Source organism: Populus trichocarpa, chromosome 5, assembly GCF_000002775.5.
Source record: "Populus trichocarpa isolate Nisqually-1 chromosome 5, P.trichocarpa_v4.1, whole genome shotgun sequence".
Classification (NCBI taxonomy): Eukaryota; Viridiplantae; Streptophyta; class Magnoliopsida; order Malpighiales; family Salicaceae; genus Populus; species Populus trichocarpa.
The window spans coordinates 10,287,467-10,299,564 of record NC_037289.2 but is presented as its reverse complement, the minus strand read 5'-3'; the positions used below and the strand labels follow the sequence as shown (position 1 = coordinate 10,299,564).

General features: G+C 32.0%; 1 protein-coding gene across 1 annotated transcript; it reads right to left on the bottom strand.

Annotated features, from left to right (window-relative positions):
- Nucleotides 1–5,866: 5,866 nt before the first annotated feature.
- LOC7492150 (dof zinc finger protein DOF2.4) lies at nt 5,867–7,232 on the bottom strand. Its single transcript, XM_024600842.2, has one exon. The coding sequence runs from the start codon at nt 7,005–7,007 to the stop codon at nt 6,057–6,059; it is 951 nt and encodes a 316-aa protein (XP_024456610.1). The 5' UTR covers nt 7,008–7,232; the 3' UTR covers nt 5,867–6,056.
- Nucleotides 7,233–12,098: the final 4,866 nt, after the last annotated feature.

Here is a 12,098-nt window from a genome sequence, read left to right as displayed (position 1 = left end):
ATCAATTTAGCTAAGGGGAAGTTAAGTACCTAGGCCATTTTATATCCAAAACATGTGTGGTAGTGGATCTATATAAAATTACAACAATGTTGAGTGACCAAAACCTAAAACACTAAATTCATTATGAGGATTCCTTGTCTTTATAGGATATTACCAAAAATTCATCCATAATTTTGGTAAAATAGTTTCTCCTCTCATAAAAATGCTTAAGAAATATTCTTTCCTATAGAGTACAACAACTGAAACAAAATTGCAAAAATTCAAAGAAGTCATAACTACTACACCGGTCTTTGCCTTACTTGATTTTATAAAATAATTCATAGTGGAGTGTGATGCATCTAGTACAAGTGTTAATGTAGTTTTGAAACATGAAAGGTTATTTTATTTTATAGTCACACTTTTCAAGGGAAAAATTTATTGTTGTCTATATACAAGAAAAAGATGATAACACTTGTTCTTACCATCTAAAAATGGCATTATTAACTCATTGGAAGGTAGTTTGTTGTGTATATTAATTAGTAAAGTCTCAAATACTTATTGGATTGAAAAACTTATATGGATGCGCAACAAAAATGGCCTTACAAGCTAATATGATTTGATGTTGTTATCAAATATAAAAAAAGAGAAGAGAATCTTGTAGCTAACATATCACTAGAAGAGATGAGAAAGATGAACATCAACTAGGAGAAATCAGAGCAATTTCTCTTCCATTCCAAACTAGGTAGAGGCAATCAAATGGGAGACACTATCCAACCCATCTTTACAACATCTAGTTCAATTGGTCAAAGATGGTGAGGTTGTTGGTCCTTGGAGGATTCAAGATGGAATTTTAATCTTGAAAGAAAAATCTATTTGGCCATTGACTCTTCTTTTTGTGGTGATATTATAGGCCAATTCCATAATAGTACATATAAACTTGAAGACCTTAAATCGAATTCACTCGATTTTTATTGGAAGGGAATGAAGAGGTAAGTTAGAGAGTATATCAAGAATTATGATATTTGTCAACGTCACAAGGTGGAACATTTAGCTTTAGAAAGGTTTACGCAATCATTTCTAATACCATATCATATTTGAGAGGATATATCAATGTTTTCATTGATAGATTGCCATTTTCACTAGGAAAATCGACTATGTTTATTGTAGTCGATAACCTATCAAATTATGCATATTTATCAACATCACAAATAGGAATTGCACATATTTTTTTATCAAGATTTTTGTTTACACGAGATGCCTAGACCAATTATATGTGATCGAGATTCAAGTTTCACATGTTTATTCTAGCAAGAGTTATTCAGATTAAATGACACACAATTCAATTTTAGCTCGACATATCATTTACAAACTAATAGGAAAAATAAAGCAACGAACCAAGTAAATGGGTGAAATGGTTGGCATAGGTTGAATGTTGTTACAACACTAGCTAGCATTCAATAATTAAAAGAGTCCTTTTTGAGGAAGTATATGGATGAGATATTCCCACTCAACTGGCATATATTCCCGATATAATAAGGATTAATGTAGTTGAGTAAGAGTTGTCTAATAGAGATAAAAATTTGATAGAGTTAAAAAAAAATAAATTCAAAAAGCTCAAGCACGAATAAAGCATGTTTATGACTCAAAGAATAATGAAAAAGATTTTTTTGTTGGTGATTGGGTATATTTAAGGTTACAACCTTATAGAAAAATGTTAGTCTTTATAAAAAGCAATTTTAAACTTTCAGTTAGATATTGTGGACCATTTCAGGTTTTGAAATGTATTGGTATAGTCTTTTACAAGCTAGAATGGCCAAGGGAAGCTCAAATCCATCTTGAATTTTATGTCTCATTATTGAAGAAAAAAAACTAGAGAAAAGATCCAAGTTTAGAGTGAGCTTCTTATGGTAAGCACCAAGGATGAAGTTTTCTATCCCAAAACTCAAGTAGTTCTGGATCATCATAAGCATAAGAAAAAAAAAAGAAGTCCTCATCCATTTGCAGGGATTATCACTAGCGGAAGCTATTTCTGAAGATTTGGCAATCATGAAAAACAAGCCTCTAGTTACTACCTTAGGGACAATGCATCTCTTTAAAGAGGAAGTTGTTATGAGCCCGTGTTATCTTATTAGAGATCTTTTATCTTAGTTTATATTGTTTTCAATAATTTGTTTTCTAGTTAATGATATTTAGAGTTTAAGTTGTTATTAGATTTCTAATATGAAGGGAAGAGCTAATCTTCTCCACTTTTGGTGTTTGTAATATTTTATAACCTTTCTCCCCCCTATTTTTTTAGTTATTAATGTTAGAAGTTGCTTATATAAATTGAGGCAGCAATGGAATAAGAACTTTAGAATAATTTTATGTGAATACCTAATTTCATTTGAAGGTCAAGGCTCCTCAGTAAACTTTATTTTGGCTTATATAATCCTTTATAGAAGATAGGTTCTAAAACACCAAGCAAGAAAAATCCCCAATACATATTATGCTTCTTCATAAAGATTGTACAATTCCATCCATTAATCAAAGGGCATTAACAAGAGTCTTTTAATTTTTAGGAAATGAACATGGATCCATAAAACAACTCTTTATTATAACCTTGTTATCCAAGGTATCCATTCTTCTCTGGAGAGAATTGAGGAGGTCACTGTATTAAAAAGAACTAATCGTAGAAGACTATTGTTCTTATTTTCTAAATTTTTCTAGACTCTCCATAGAGTGACCTGTCAATAACTTTAATAGCGAGTGGAAACCTTTTATAACTTTTCACTATATGTAAAAAATGAAATACGTCACTCTTTAGTGTTGGTTAGGGATTTAACAATAGCTTTGAAGTCTTTAACAACTTGATTTTGTGTCACACATATTGTTTTTGAAAGGTAAAAATTAGGAACTTGTTGATAACTTTTTTATCAAGAACGTATCGACTCTAATTAGGTATGGAATGTAGAGTTGCAAAAAGGAGTCAAGGAATCTTTTATAACTTTTCACTATATGTAAAGAATGAAATATGTCACTCTTTGGTGTTGGTTAGGGATTTAACAATAGCTTTGAAGTCTTTAACAACTTGGTTATGTGTTACACATATATTGTTTTTGAAAGGTAAAAATTAGAAACTTGTTGATAACTTTTTTATCTAAAATGTATCGACTCTAATTAGGTAAGGAATGTAGAGTTGTAAAAAAAAGTAAAGGAATCTTCATAATTAAATGGTTTAACTTGTATGTTAAACCACATATTGGAAATATAGATCTTGATTTTACCAAAATCTTGTAATCTATTATTTGGAACTTAAACTTTTTAATAAAGGACTTTAACTCAGGCTGAACATCAACAATGTTGGATTTGGTTCTATGCTTTTCAAAAATTGCTCCCATCGGTAGACTATATCATAATCACTTAAAAAATCACTATTATACTTTAGACCTTTATGATTGAGTAGTTCTTAACAATGCTTTCCATGTCGATGTTCTTTGACACAATAACACAAAAGATGTCACCCTTAAATTTTTTTGTCCGAAGACCAAATTCTATATAAGACATTTGCTTCTAAAAACTTTCTCATCTTTTTTCCATGACTTCTTCTTATCTTGTTCTCTTATTCTTTTTTTTTTTTTCAATTCATTATTGTCCTTCATCAACTTTGGTATTAGAGCATGTTTTGGTTTTTTCCTAACAATTAAATGATCCAACCACCTATAATAGCTCCTTGACTACCTAAAAAAGCAATCCATAACAACCTTTTAATGGCCATAAAATTGTCCAAAATAAACACCTTCAACATCCCTTAAAATAGCCTAAAGTAACAACACAACAACCCTTTAACATCCATAAAATTGTTCAAAATAGATGCCTTCAACAACCTCTAAACAACAACCAAAACAATCTAAATATGCCATAAAAAAAACCAATATCAGTTATACACGTCACAAATAACAGCGTCATAGACAACATAAAACTATCCATCATTCCTCTTTAAACACTCATTGTCCAACAACAAATCATCCTCTAGTATAATCCATAAACCACCAAAAAAACCACCCAAGTCGCCCTATAAAAAAGAAAAGATAACAACAATAATATAAACAACATTGGCAATAACAAAAATAATAAGCCAGCAAAAAACTTGTGATGTACTTGACCATACCAACATCACATGTCCATAAAAAAGACACAAAATTCAGGATTTTGACCAATTGACAACATACCAAATATGTACATAAATTTTACCTATGATTACATCCAAACATTAAAAAAGATACAAGCTTTGCCCTACCACTAAAATACACTAAACCCATCAAAAGAACAAAAAATTCTTCGGTTACACTTAAAGTGATAGGAATAGACGCTAGAAGTTGTAATAGACTTGAAGATTTAGTTGAATACCTAAATGCAGGAAAACAAACAAACAATGTAGAGAGAAAAATGGCAATGTTTTCCAAACTTGTTTGATGATTGTAGCAGGAAATGCTGCGGTGGAGGACTTGATAAGATAAACCCAAAAAGAAATAGAAAAATCCTTTTCATTTTCAACTTCAATTTCCTTTCTGAAATCTTTCAGCAAAATGTAATCTTTTCTGTTTATCACATTATTATTATCACTACCTATTATTATTGTTTCTTGATTAGAAGAAACCTTAAAAAACCCAAACCCCACTTTCTTTCTTTTTGTCTCTCTCTCTAAAAACTAACAAAGAAACTTAAATTTTTTGTACTCTCTCTTAATTCACACTTAATTACTTTGTTTCTCTGACTAAAAAAAGCAGGGAGAGAGTTTTATTTATTTAATTTTTATACTAGATTTGATTCTCGTTTTTTTGATTGCTATTTATTTTATTTTTGAATTTTTGATGATTGAGAATTTTAATTTGTGATTTTTCTGAGTTTTCCTTCTATAGAATAACCTGGTCTCATGACATAGGTCACAAGTTTTGAAGATTGCCTTGGTTTGACTTTGGCTTTTTTTTATATAGTTTTTTTAAATGATTTTTTTTTAATTTCATCATTTGATATTATATTATTGAGCCTCCAGCTTAGTAAGTTTTTTTATTGTCCTTTCTATGAGGTTATCCCGATCTCATATCCTTTATCCAATCTTATGTACCAGCACAAACCGTCATCAGTCAAACTTTTATGGAAAAATTATCAGTCATCTTGTTGCAGTATACCCTAAGGTGAGTCATTAGAAATTATGTACCCAATCAAGTTTGGTGGAGGGCTCATGACATATTAGAAGTCCTTTTGATTATTACCATGCATGGCATACTCTATCACTTTAAAACTAAAATAAGGTATCAAAAGATAGTTAATTATATATGCACGTTAGCTAAAGTATGGTTGCACGGGTGTTTGTATGTGAGAGAGGGAGGGAGGCAGGGAGCTAGGAGGGAGTGGGAGCGGGGGAGGTGATGGTGGTGAGCATTTCCATTGCAAGATGAATGGAATAAATCTAGACAAATTACTCAGAAGCAGTACAGAGCAGGCAGACAGAAGCCTTTGACATAAGGCTGCAAGAGGAATCCTTCTTCCCAATTGTGAGAATCAAATTGCTTTTAATATTTAAACTTTTGATCACTTTCTCGTAACAATTAAAAGAATCTGCAGATGCCACCCTACAGACTACCATACCACCACCTTGCACCTGACCTCCACCTCTTAATATGTATGAAAAGGAAAGCTTGAACAGTTTTTTAGTTAACAAAGATGATAAACTAAATCAAATTTTATTATTCTCAGAGTACAAGAACAGATGGACTATAAATATCCTAAAATCTTTGCATCATCTTTACAGGATTAATAACTGTTTGGAACCTTGTAACACCCTAGGCAGTGCACTATTGAATCCTGCATTTAAAGTAAAGAAAGATGATTTATATGAAGATGGATATAAAGCCAATTATTGATATTTATATTTTCACTACTTGTTGGTCCTCGGTACATCCTCACAAGTTAAACAAACTTCAAAACACAGATAATCGGGAACAATAAAAGAAAGGGAAAGGAAATACTGATTTTACGACCATATTCTTATACCACACCCCAAACAACAAAGGAGATCTAAAAGATAAAAAGTGTTCTTAAGGATATGCACCATTAGTTGTTGGAAGACCAGACCATGAAAAAGCTTGATTCCAGTAACTGAATTCACCTCCAGCAACTGGAGCAGACTCCAAAATGGTTGAAGAAGTTGAAGTTGAGGTTGATGATGAAGTGGTCACATTGCTTAGAACTATTGCTGATGGGTTATCAGTATAGTAATTTGTTGATGATCTAAGCCTTTGATACAGTTCTTGTATCCCCGAGTTTTGAGCTTCACCAACAGTGTAGCGATTTTGTTGGTGCTGATTGCTTTTCCAAGAAGGGCTGCAAAGACCAAGAGAAGAAACTTGACTAATAGGGTCCAAGCCTAGGATTCTAGCATTCAAAGCAGCTGTTTCAACTGCTGGCTCACTTATCATATGCTTTCCAATCAAAAACCCCTCCTGCTTCACAGAAATAGAATTACATGGTGTACTAGGGTTAGGGTTTTGGGTGGCTCTAAGTAAAGCAAAAATATGAGAATTCTGTGGTGAAGCCCGCATGATGGGGCTTGATGAAAGCTCGTAGTCAAACCCATTTCCAAAACCTGATCTTCCAATCTCAGATGCTATAGTTTTTATCTTACTTGTGCCAGATTTTCCAACAGAGGCCGATACGCTTGTGTTCTTGTTTTTTCTACATCCACCTCCAATTGGAACGTTTCTAAGCGCACCACCTTTAGTCCAATACCGGCGACAAGTCTTGCAGAAGTGGCGAGGCTGAGTGAGGTTATAGTTGTTATAGTAACAGAACTTGGTGTTTGAAGAATCGCATCGAGGGCATCTCAATTTTTCTTGCGCCGAAGGTGTTGAATTAGTAGCTGAAGTAGTCGTCGTTGTGGAAGATGAAGGAGATGGTGAAGGAGCGCCTTGATCTAAAATGGTCGCATTGATGGGAATTTTCCTCTCTCCGCTAATTAAGCCAGCACCTCCTAAGAGTTCTTGAATCATCTTTTCTTCTTCTTAGATCTATAACAATCCAAAACAAGAAAAGCAAAGATGGTGAGAATTCTTTTTGAGTTAGTGGAACAGCTAAAGAAAGACAGTCATGTTTTTATTGTCTGGTAGAGTATATGTGTATGTTGACCAATGTGAGAAACATGGGAATCTAATTTAGAAAATTCAGAAGATTATTGTTATTCGCTTTGTTGGCCACTTTTTTTATTTTTTGGTGTTCGTAAGGAATAGATGATACAGAACGGGCAGGATATTCGAGGGGATGTAATATAAACGTACAATGTGAAAGCACTCACTTTAATTCACATCGCAATACACAAGTGGTCCTGGATTTGGAATTTCTCTGTCGGTTGTCTTTAGAAGGAAGTGGAATGTCTTTTCTACCCTCCTGCTCATCTTGCTTTTTCATCATTTGATAACTCTAGTTTAATAAGGCCACATTATGAATTACCATAATTAATCTAATGATAATGATGGTCAAAAGAAATGTAACAAATTCAATATATATATATATATATAGATATATATATAGATATATATATATATATAGAGAGAGAGAGAGAGAGAGAGAGAGAGAGAGAGAGAGAGAGAGAGAGAGAGAGAGAGAGAGAGAGAGAGAGAGAGAGAGAGAGAGAGAGAACAACTCCATGAAACGAGATTGTAGTTATGAAAAATATAGTAAGCACCAACACTTCTTTGGTTTTCACAATCGGTTGCCTAATTTACATCACTAAATCCATGAAGGGATTAATCAATTTATGAAGTAAATCATACACCAAATGAAATTGGAAATTATGTGTTTGAGATATCATAGAATTCTTTTCATTGCCTGCCAATAAGTATAATTTGATTGGTGCCTGAACTTGCTTACACATTGAACATTATATGCAATTTTTAGATGTGTAAATCTATGATAACATAGAGCTCCAATGTTTTTATAGAGCATAGGATTAATGAAGTTAGTTCATTTAATTTTCTCGAGATGACTGGTGGTAGACATAAGTGTTGCATAATGTTTCATTTTGTTTATGCTTACCTTATATAGTAGGTCTGCAATATATTTTTGTTAGGTTAGGAATATATATGTCATGACCTTGATGTAAAGTTCTAATACCAAGAAAGAAGGATATAAGCCCTAAATCCTTCATGGAAAAACAAAAAATAGTTGGCAGTTCAACTGATCAATTGCTTTTGTGTTAGAGCAAGTAGTAATGATATCATCAATATAAGTAATAATTAATAATGATATGAACTTTGTCTTAATGAAATGTGTAGAGAGAGGCATTTGTTTTAGAGCCTGCAAAACCCCTTTGAGTGAGTTGATTTATAGTCTTGAAAATCAAGACTTTGGGGCTTGCTGAAGGCCATAAAAATTTCTTCTTAATTTACAGACATGATATTGATAATTAGGATGTATGAAATCTTTGTAGATATTACATATAGATATCTTCTTGAAAGGAACCATAAAGGAAAGCATTCTGAATATCTAATTGATGAAGTTACTAATGATAAGAGACTATATGAAAGATAACCAAACGAATTGTGCTTGGTTTAACCACTAGACTGAATATTTATGTATAATCAATACCTTCTTGTTGATGGACGCCTTTTGTAACAAGATGTGTTTTGAAATGCTCGATGCTCTCATCAACTTGCCTTTTACATAAAGACCTACTTATTGCCAATACAATTGTGATCTTATTATAGTGGAACTAAGTCTTAAGTGCTAATTTAAATGAGAGCATTGAACTCATCAGTCATTATTTCACGCCAATAAAGGTGTTTAAAAGCTTTTGTATAACATGTAGGCTTATATTGAATGAAGGTTTTTTTAGTACTAAGTACTTGAGAAAAAGGATACTTGATATATCTAACATATGGTGTTTTTGGTTTGGGACCTCATGGTCATTATTTGTGATGTAGAAGTTGCTGTATTATTGGAAGCAAAACTATTTGGGTCAGAAACAACAACTGAGTTTGAGGGAGAATGAATTTCTATATTATTGGTAACATCTGCAGGTTGGTGTATCATGGCTAAGTTATGTGGCAACTAATTAAATATAGTTGGTGATACTCTAGGCAGAGAGATTTCATTACCTACAGAAAGAGTTAGAGTACATATGTGTGTGAAGGATGTAAGAGTTAGAGTACATATGTGTGTATGAAGGATTTATAGATAATGAGAGAGAAATTATATCTAACTAGGAAAGATAGTAAGAAGAGCCAGGTTTTGTATATGAGAAGAAAGATTCATCAAAGACTACGTGTCTAGAAACTTTCTCTAAATAAGTTAAGACATTTGTAACCTTAATGTGAGAGACTATAAGCAATAAAGATGCAAGTTTTGTTTAGAGAAAATCAATTTTATAATGATTGTATGTCATAAATTAGGCTAGTAAGCACAACAAAAAAACACGAAACAAAGTAATAATTTTGCTTTTTTTGGTAGGCTTTTTCAAAAGATGATTGATGCTTCAAAACTTTTATAGGTCATTGATTTATGATATATGTTATTGTTTGAAATATATATTCCCGATATTGTCTTGAAGATTTAAGTGAGCTAATAAAACAAGACCCATTTTAACATTTTGACAATGATGACTTTCAACACAACACGTTTATTAATGAGTATAAAGGCATGCAATACAATATTCCATACCACAAGTTTTGAAGTAATTGTTTAGATGGTGAAATTTATCACCATAGTCAATTTGAACCACTTTAATTTTGCTATCAAAATGCCTTTAAACATAATTTTGAAATCAAAGAAAAATATTTTCAACTTTAGATTTTTGTTTGAGTGGAAAAAGACAAATAAAATTGGTGTAATAATCCAAAAAACACATATAGTATCTTGCATTATAATTAGAAACAACTGCACTAGGTTCCCATACATATGAAAATATAAGTTCTAAAGGTTTGATGACATGATGAATAGATTTATGAAAGGGTAAATTATGGCTTTTGGTCATCTCACAATCAAGGCAAATAGAGTTCCTTTTATTAAATGCAATAAGAATTTTATTTGAGTTCAATACTTGGTTGAAAATATGAGAGGATGCATATCCTAATCTACGATGCCAATCAGAAATTAAAATATGAACACCAACAAACATATAAGGATTAAGTTGTTCGAGAGGCGGTAAAAAGCAATACAACCCATCTTTTGTATGACCTTTATACATGACATTCCTCAAGTAGTCTTTAATGAAAAAGAAAGTGTCATGGAACATAGAAAAACATTATTATCGTTGTCGCACGTGTGCGGCGTCCTGACGATCGTCCACCCTCAAGGTATGGTGTCTGTCTGGAAAATATAGGGAGATAAGGAATTCTTGTCTTTTATCAGTGGAAAATTGGAATGAGAGTCGCCACCTAATATTCTGGTCAATAGGAATCCTAATTGGTCTCAGAGATCGGGTATGGAGACTGGTTACGTAAAGAGAAGGTATTAGCACCCCAACTACGTCTTACTTAAGGTAAGCTGCATTATTTTGTTGTTTGATAAAATCTAAGGTCTTGTTGCGGTTTAAGAAAAGTCCTCATCTGTAAGGAGATTCTTATCTTATCGGGTAAAAACCTAACTGTTCTATGTCGTCAAAAGAAATACCTTTTTAATAACAGGAATAATTTTTACGTATAAATTCGTAATCCTTGATATTAAAACAAAACAAAATATTTTTTTTGAAAATTTTAAAATATTGGCCAAATTCTCGTGACTTTAATAAACTGGTTATTAAAGCTAAAATGCATGCTAAAACATATTTTTTGAAGTTTTCTTTATTGTATGAAATTACAATATGATTTTTAGCTTTTGAGAGACTTGGCCGTATGCATGAAACAAAAATATTTTTTTATGTTTTGATGAAAACCGAGTATTTTAATATCGGATTTGTATTTTTATGGTATAAAAATACAAACCAATATTAAGCAAAATTTAGTAGAAAAATACACGGAAAAATTACAATTTTTCAAAAAAGAAATTGTTGATTTTTTTTTTTATAGAATTGGGCCGGACTCGGCTTATTAAACAATGGATCTCTCCATTGTTCACGTGAACAATGGAGAGTGAATTAATTCTCTCTTCACTGTTCACGTGCAACGTGAACAATAGTGAAACCCGAAGAAGAAGAAGAAGAAGAATGATTAGTACTTAAAAGTGCATTTGTATCAAGGTTTTATATGATCATTTTGCACTTGAAGTATCAATAACTCCTTAACTAGAGTATGTTTTATAATAACAAGTCTGATAATATAAGATACCTTTAATTTATGGTAAATGTTCATTTTAAATGCAGGCCTATCACATAAATCAAAGGATTGATTGATGAGTTTAACACGAATGTTGGATTTAGGTCTGGTTTATATGGATAGAAAGCTAAGACACAGGCCTAAAACTTTCACGAAGAGTCCAAGATTCAAAATGACCATTTTCAAGTTCAAATTGTAGTAACAATATAGAAGTCGGAATCTGTCCTGCAGCCCAGACACTGTTCAGTGTTCAGCCCATATCTCAAGTTCTAGAAGTCCAAATGACCTCATTCTTGTTTTTTTTTTTTTGAAAAGCTGAGACAATTTCCCAGAACTTTCATGAAGACTATCTGTTCAAATTCTGATATTAGCAACGTTGTTTTCTACAGACAAAAAGATAAGGATGGTTACCAAGTCAAGAGGTGGCCACCCACTCAAGAATTAGTCATCAAATCAATAGTTCTAAATTTTAGCCTATAAAAGAAGGTATTTTCCATGCATTTAGTCATCTTAGTTTTCAGATCAAGATCATGTTCTTGCTCCCTCTTTTTATATTTTTGTAATGCTTAAGTTTCACTTTCATTAATGTCTTGTTTATGCCTTTCATTTCCTTTATTATACTTATATAATCATGTTCTCCTCTTGTTTATCTATGTTTCTCTTATTCATAATGTTCAGCTAAGTTTATTATGTCAAGGTGAAAAGGTTACACTAAAGGTGTAAGAATAAGTATAGTATAAACTCAACATGGACTTTAATGTTTGATACTAACATGTTTTATATTTATTATCTTACTCACTCTTAATACCTTGCTTGTTAAATGGTTAATCTAGA